Source organism: Bidens hawaiensis, unplaced genomic scaffold (assembly GCF_021521415.1).
Source record: "Bidens hawaiensis isolate Kalapana, Puna unplaced genomic scaffold, B.hawaiensis_p1.1 tig00070562_1, whole genome shotgun sequence".
NCBI classification, from domain to species: Eukaryota; Viridiplantae; Streptophyta; class Magnoliopsida; order Asterales; family Asteraceae; genus Bidens; species Bidens hawaiensis.
In genome coordinates this window covers 27,759-35,988 of record NW_027502400.1, presented here as the reverse complement: position 1 = coordinate 35,988, position 8,230 = coordinate 27,759, and the positions used below count along the sequence as shown (strand labels likewise).

The 8,230-nt window shown below is 46.6% G+C and overlaps 1 protein-coding gene across 1 annotated transcript; it reads right to left on the bottom strand.

The window, feature by feature from the left end:
- Positions 1-6,614: 6,614 nt before the first annotated feature.
- LOC143605648 (ethylene-responsive transcription factor ERF118-like) lies at positions 6,615-8,230 on the bottom strand. Its single transcript, XM_077081683.1, has 2 exons — positions 8,034-8,230; positions 6,615-7,922 (listed from the first exon to the last, which is right to left on the bottom strand). Exon 2 carries the CDS (start codon positions 7,735-7,737, stop codon positions 6,829-6,831), a length of 909 nt encoding a protein of 302 aa, XP_076937798.1. The 5' UTR covers positions 7,738-7,922; positions 8,034-8,230; the 3' UTR covers positions 6,615-6,828.

Genomic DNA, 8,230 nt, shown 5'->3' with positions numbered 1-8,230 from the left:
GAAGCTAGCCGCGCGATACCCCCGGGAAAAATGTCCCCCAATTGGGAGGGACCTTATCAAATCTCAGAAGAATTGGGGAAAGGCGCATATGCTTTAAAAGATTTGAATGGAAAGAAGATCCCGCGCGCATGGAACGCGGCACAGCTTAGAAAATGTTTCATGTAAATGTCAAGATTGTAATCAAGGCTTTTTAAGCCATTATGAATAATGATACGCGCTATCTTCTATTAATGTGGATTCTATTACCTTTTGCATACATATTTCACACCTCCCATTATTAGTTTTGAGCAATATCACAACATTGTATTGACATCAAAACGAAATAAAACGAGGTAAAACATACATGCGCGAGCTTCAAGCTCAAACGCGTTAAGGAGTCTTAACTCTAAAGCGTCAGGGCCTTAGCCCAATTCTATTACCTCTCGCATACATGTTTCACACTTCCCTTTATTAATTTTGAGCAATATGATAACATTGTATTGACATCAAAATAAAATAAAACGAAGTAAAACATACATGCGCAAACGCGTTAAAGAGTCTTAACTCTAAAACGTCAGGGCCTTAACCCAATAATGTGAGCCTTAGCTCAAATCACTCACAACATCCATCCTACATACTGCGCAGCCTGACCATAAAACACCTAAACACAACTAAGGCAAAGCAAACGCCAAAACATAGTTGTTAAGGTCTCAGGTTGGGGTCGCGCAGAAAACTGTAATGGATATCTGAGCAACACACTGACGCTTAAGGTTAAAAAACTCATAATTCCATAAACGCGCGATAACGTCGCGCAAAAGAGGAATAATGAAAGCGCCAAGACACGTGTCAACATAATCAAGATATGGCAAAATCACTTACAATATGACAAGGGTTAAGTATAATAAATTCCTTACAACCTTGTTCTTATTCCAACGTGCAAGCCTATCTTATATTCAACAAGCAAACATGCGATATAAAGAGATAAATGCGAATGCGCAAGATGTGAAGAAGGGAAAAACAATATTTCATTCCAAAGTATTGAAATTTACAAGTTTACAAGATGAGATACAAACTACAAAAAAAAAAAAAAAAAAAAAAAAAAAAAAAAAAAAAACATGAAGGGCTTCTCAAGTCTCCACGTTGACATCAGCCTCTTCATCATCCTCATCATCGCCCTCAGCATCTGGCGCAGCCTGCTCCTCATCATCTCCAAACTGACCGTAGTCAAGTTGTTCATCTTGTATGGAGACTTCTGGCGCAACAGTGTCAGGAGCGGATCCTTTGGCCACGCCAGAGCCGCTAGCAACGCCAGCATTCTCCGCGCCATCGTCGCCGCCAGCCCCTTCGCACTCGTCAAGTAATTTCTTTAGCGCGCCGAGGTCGGGCTGGTCAGCAAGCGCGGATATCTGCAAATCATAAGCAAAAATATGAGTACAAAAAGACTTAGAAAATAAGTCAAGGCAATCTCATTAAGGTTAAAATACCTGCGCAAGGATGGGAATGGGAGTGTTCATGTACTTCTCCCCCATCGCGGTCATTTCCGCGCAGGCAGCGTTGCTCTGATAAGGGTACTCGGATGGGTTCTTCTTCAACATGCCATATTCATAACCATCCGTGAACCCTTCAGCTCGGCCCACCAAGCGCGCGGCAGCGTTGCAATCCATCACCAGGGCCTGAAACTCGTTTGAGTATTTCATCGCGTAAGCGCAACGAGTCATGCCCTGTGAGATCAGACAGTGGCGATCCTGCGCGAGGCCAGCAACACACGTCTCGAGGGCAGGAACTTGAGAGTTTAATAACTCAACAGTTTCCTTAGTCTTTTTTAGCTCCTCTTTGTCAGACGCTGCTGCCGCCAAGATTTCTTCTTTTTCCGCCCGCGCAGCATCAAGTGCTTCCTGGCTAGACGCTGCCGTCGCCAGGGCTTCATCTTTATCGGCCTGCGCGGCCGCCAGCTCCTTCTTCAGGCGCGCAACCTCACTCTCCAGTGAAGATTTTTCAGTGACAGACTGGACAAGAGCCTGGTCACGCGCATCCGCCTCGAGCTCCAAGTCGCGCGCTCTGCGCGCGTACTTGGCAGCATCCGCCTCCGCCGCCTGCAGCTTCTCCCGCGCCGCCTGAAGCTCATGCTCGCGCTTCACGAAGGCGCTGTTGGCACTGGCTCTGTTCTCACTGAGCTCGGCTTGGAGCTTCTCAGCTCTCTCGCGAGCATCAGAAAGATGCCAAGCAGACACCTTAGCCTCTTGCTTCGCTTCCGCAAGAGCATCACGTACTTTTACGTAATCAGAGCGAAGCTCTTGGGAGGCAGCAAAGAAGGCCGACCCAGCAAACATGTGATCATTGAGCAGGTCGTCGCGAGCGCGGTCCTCCTGGAACCTTCTTTCAGATGGAGGCACAGCATGAGCCCAGAATTCCGCACACACCCCCATGGACTGAAATGTGCTATCTTCAGTAATATTCCATCTCAGGCGGTAAGTGTGATCGGCTTCCTGCAAAAACAAAGAAATTATCTAAGTCATCAAAACATTAAGATGGAAGTCCGCGCAGCAGAACAAAAAATAACCTATACCTGCGGGGATGAAGCAGAAAAGTCATCGCCAGCCCTACGAGAAGGCTCCGCCGCGAAACCACGTGGCGCAACAGGGCTGGCGCGGGCGCCCGCGGAGTCTTCAACTTCAAACTCCTCACCCTCCTCTGAAATAGGCCTCTTCTCCTGCGACCTAGAATCAAAATCGGTCTCGCGGGGAGGGCTGTGCGCAGGAGGAGGTGAGGGAGGTCTCGACGCCGCCAAGTCAGCGCGCAAGACGGCCTCCTGCTCCTTAGTAATGCCGATGAGGGGAGATTCATCGCTTGCAGGAGCAGGAGCAGAGCCAACGGCGCTGGGAACGGCGCCAGGAGTGACGCCAGAAGCTTGTGCACCAGCTACGGCTTCTATGAAAAAATCAACAACAAGAAATGGTTCAGGACTTGATCTAAAAGAGTCAGAAAATAAGAGCGCAATACGTACCTTGGCGCAACTCCGTTCGCGCAGCAAACATCGCCATGAAATCCATCCTACCCTTCTTTGAGGGTAAAACGGGGGACTTCGAAGCGACCTCCGGCGCAGCCTCGGCATCTTGTTGCGCTGTCGCCGGCTCTACAAACATTTGAGTAAGACAAGATTCATTAGTAATCCTTTAAGGATCGCGCTCATAGAAACATAAAGGATAAGCAAAGTTTACCTGTCGCGGGCGTTTCCGCCGCGCGAAGGGAAGAGGTAGCGGCACCATGTCTCAGGTGGACAGGAGGTCTGCCCACTTTTATAGGCAGGGAAGACAAGGAAACCTTGGTGGTAAACTCTTGGGTTTTCCCAAATCCCCCCGCCTGAGTAGGAGGGTCCTGAACAACAGGGGCATCATCCTTCTTCTGCTTCTTACTGGCCCCTGCGCCAGTTTTCCCCTTAGCTTTACGCTTTAGTTGGGGCGCCTCCTCTTCCTCCTCCTCTTCCGCGAGATCCAGCTCGTAGTTCTCCAGCGCATCTACAATAAATGCAACAGAAGTGTTAGCAAAATTTGGTATTGTGAAGGAAAATGCATAAGTACAAAGGCTTACCAGGCGCATCGCTGTCGAAGACAAATCCCAGATCAATAGGGATGAACATGTCATCAAAGCGATCCGGGAAACCAACCTCCCCAGCGCCAAGCGCGACGGAGCCACCCTCCATGTGCTCATCATAGGCAGCATGGATATACTCCTTGGTGACTGCACAAAACAAGTCAAATGAGTTCAGTAAAAAGAATTATATTCGCGCAGAGGTAAAGCAATGAGATAAAACTTACATGACCCGTCGACTTGGATAACGGGCTCAAGCGCGCTGTCCACCCACCTCTTGCTCATACCAACCCCTACCAGCGTCTCCTCACAAATGTTCTTGGCGGGGGATGGTTCAGCGGTCAGCTTATTAACCCAGGCGCCAGTTGGGTTCTTGAGGACACCCACATCCGCAGGCGCAGAAGAAATCGAGCGCATGGTCATACGGATGGGGATAACACCAGCCCTTATGTAGAAAAACCTCTCAGACCAGTCATGAAGGCTCTTAAATGAAACAGTGGAGCACTTCACCTTCTGACTGCGAGGAATAAAAGAGAACCAACTGTCTTGGATCTTGGGCTTGTAAAAAAACTGAAAGCGCCGAGGGGTGGGCTCCTCGCGCTGGGATTTGCACATGAACTCAAAGTGAGTCATGCGCACAAGTCCAAACGGATGGACTTGGGATATATGAATCCCATAAAACTGAAGCAGTGCACCCACAAACCTTGTCATCGGGAGACGAAGGTTGCAGTGGGTGAAAAAATGGCTATATAGGGATATATAGCCGGTAGGCGGGTCCGCCGCCGTTTGCCCGGCCACAGGCAACATGCAGCCAAACAGGGTGGGAAAACCCTGAGAGGCGATAAGGCTGTCAAGATCAGCCTGCCTCAATTTGCAGGGGATTTCATTCCACCTCTTCACCGCCTTGGTCCTCCCTATCTCCTCCGATGAGCCCTCAGCAGCCTTCTTCCCCTTGCCGGTCTTCTTCAATGTAGACATTACTAACGACTTTCTACGGCAATGTATGGGGGTGATTGTGTTGTCTGAGCTATCAGACATACAACGGTGACAAATAACAAACGATGCTTCTGAGCAACAGATATTTGGGAAGCAGAACAATGATAATCAGAAGACAAAGAAAGAAAAGCTCAGAAGAATGAACAAGAAGATGAAGGATAAAAAAAATCTAAGGGCTGGCTTTTATAGGCCCAGGAGAGAGAAATTTTGGTGCTGAACGGACTTCACGCGCCCCCACTCGCAGGATTAAGCCACTACGAGCGCGACACGTGTCCCTGACACTGTGTGAGGGGACATGAAAGGAAACTATACGGCTGCTGCCAGAGTTCACGCGCCACCACTCGCAGGAACGGACCAACGCGAGCGCGACACGTGTCCATGACAGCATGTGAGGGGACACGAAAGGCAACTGTAGCACCTCGAGCACACGAAAGGCCTGACACGTCTCCATCACTGAACCACGTCAGCAACAACCAACCACGTCCAGGGACGATTCGTATGCAACCAAGAGGATAGAATTTCGCGCAACGGCGAATAATAAGAAGAAAAAGACAAACCACTACTAAAAGACCAAACTGATAAGTCTAATATCTATCTTGCCTCGCTCGCGCGAGACAAGACACACATTAGACTGGGGGGGCTTGAAGAGGTATGTACCCGCCTCAACACGGAGCAAGGCGGGTCAACTCACGAGATAAAGACAAGAAGCTTGAAATCAAGACATTATGAAGGCACTAAGCCAAAACCTATGCGCATGGCGCATACCACACATGCTCAGGCATCATATGCCCAGGCACCACACATGCTCAGGCATCATATGCCCAGGCACCACATATGCTCAGGCATCACATGCTCAGGCATCATATGCCCAGGCACCACATATGCTCAGGCATCATATGCCCAGGCACACATATGCTCGCACATCACATATGCTCACGCATATCACATATGCGCGCGGCGCATCACACATGCTCGTGCATATCACATCTGCGCATGAAACATCTGCGCGTGAGAATAAAGAGAAGACCTCGCGCATCCTCAGGATTGGCGCATATCGCACATGCACATAATCAACCTCGTCCTTATCCAAATCAGGATTAGGGCAAGCTTGATTGTGCACGTCAGACAACCTTCCAGAAGGTATCTTTTTAAAGAATAAGAATATGCTGATGTGACAGCTGCCAAATGAAAGGTGGACAACTCAGCATGACACATGTGCTACCACGTGATTACAACCAATGAGAAAGCACCAGGTGTCCCAGAGGACACGTGGCGCAGAGTAATTGGAGAAGGCCAACAAGGCTGAGCCCAATCAGTGGAAACCCTAGCACTATAAATACAGCATCAACTCCACAAGGAGGGAGAACATTCACACTCAATGATTCACAGTTACAGCCAGTAACATACATTCATTTCACATTCAATCATATTCAATTACATTCAATCAGACAGTTACATCCAGTAACACAACCACACAGAGTATTCAGCTATTAAGCAATACTCTCCAGAATTCCTTACTCTGACATATTATTATCTTCTCCACAAATACTTATTCTCACACCGGAGGGTTACCCCAAAGAGGACCCCTCTGTCCCTTTCTGAGGGGTAAGTTGACGGTGCTGTTCATTTTGTAGGTGGAAGAACCCAGATCCAAGAAAACCATCGGCGAAATAGTATAATCACACCCGAGAAAAGTAGATCGTCTACCAATGAGTCGATCCACGCTTCTTCACTTACAAAGACTTATAAATAGTAAAATACTATATGAGGATAAAAAGTTGTATAAATTAAACTTAACTTTCACAATCAAATGTGCTACCAAAAATAATAAACCGTACCAAGTGCAAGACAGCTGGTGCATGCATATTAACTTAAATAATAATAAAAGCATGGGACAACATGTTCAATACCAAAAGCCACTTACTGGCCCCTATGCATTGTCACATACACCTCATGCATTAAAACCTGTACATATCCAAAAATCTCCCTTTTGTCCCTAAGAAACAAAAATCTAGTACAGACACAATTTTCTTAAAATCACCACTAAAACATATCAAAATAACATAAACTTATAAAAGATATTGTCATTAAACATCTTGCAAAACCTTAATACAACTCAAGAACAACCCTTTGGACGGCTCTAATAGCACAATAAAACCCAAAGGACTCTTTAATTTAAAACATATAAACTTATACTTATAATAATAAAACTTATAGAACCTTACAAAACTAGTAAAACACTCATCACTCTAGTTGCTACAAAACTTATAAGCACGCGATATTAATCGGTTGATCGCTCATCCAAGCGAGTTCCTCGTGGTTTAGTTCGTCGAAATCCCAATCAGGCAACTCACACGCTTCATTATCTTCGAACCCCCCTAGCTGAAAATCGTCAAGATCACCAAACCCGTCAAGCGGTGAAGCAAGCCCATCGAATATCGAATCAAGCTCGAATTTCATTTCCAACCCTTGACCTATTTCCGCCAATGTCAATGTCTCCTCAACCGTGTCCCGAGCCCGATCAGACTCGTCGGTTTGCGACATTTCGGGCTCGGGCTCAGGATCAAGGACGGTCGGTGTGATTTTCGATATTTTCGAAATCACACCGACCGACTCTTCGGACGCAGCCGGTTTTGGCGACCGAGAAACCGCGCCACTCGCGGTTTTAATATTATTAATAATATTATTATTAATATTATTCGAGCCCGCTTTTGAAGCCTCGGCCATGGCTTCGAATTCGGACTTTTTCTCCTCGTACGCTCTCGACGCCTCTTCGGCCGTATTATACGTGCCGAGCCAGACCCGTTTTTGCATAAACGGGTCACGGATCTCGGCAGCCCATTTCCCCCATTTCCGTTGCCGGACGCCTCTCAATTTCAAACCGGACGCCGGCGAACGTTGACCGGTTTGTTTGGTCAAAACCCTCTTTCTTTTTAATAAACCTTTTTCACTATTACTACTATCCTGACATGAACTCTCAGACTCCAACTCCTTTACCGGAAAACACTCCGCCGTTGCCGGAATCTTGATTTCTCGCACAATCCGTTTACACCCATATGGTTTCTCATCAGTTTCATCGTCTGATGAGTCTGTCAGATCCGGGTCGTGGCAGATGACACGGATTTTTCTCATGGGTCGTACCAGATAACCCGGATCCGTTGACTTTGCTCTCATCGTTTCAAAACTTTTAACTCCGGCGACTAATAATAATCAAAACCCTCAAAAACCCAGAAATAATATAACTCAAAACACCCAAAAAACAAAAAATTGTAACTAAATTGAACGATATGATTAGGGTTTAAGTCAACGGCCCTCTGAAGAACAAGAACAGCTCAAACAACGTGTTTATATGAAACCGCCTGCAAATCAAAAATTGAAAACGAACCATTAAAATTAAACGTATACTGAACAAAACCCATGAACAAAATATCTAATTATTGAGTATTTTGATTATTATGTTAATTACTCACCGTTTGGGCCTCAAACGCATCGAAACAGTGGGAAAACAGAGGGTGAAGCAGCAGAAACTGAGAGCAGATAATATGAATAAAGTGAAGGATGAAGATAAACAGAGCTTCAATTGAGCTCCAGTAACAGCCAGTGAACTTGCCGACATAAAATCAGGTTAATAAACGCCGTTAATTGGAGGGTTTTGCAGGGTTGAGAG

Coding starts and splice junctions, on each gene's coding strand:
- LOC143605648 (XM_077081683.1), bottom strand. CDS start 7,737: ATGAGAGCAAAGTCAACGGATCCGGGTTATCTGGTACGACCCATGAGA.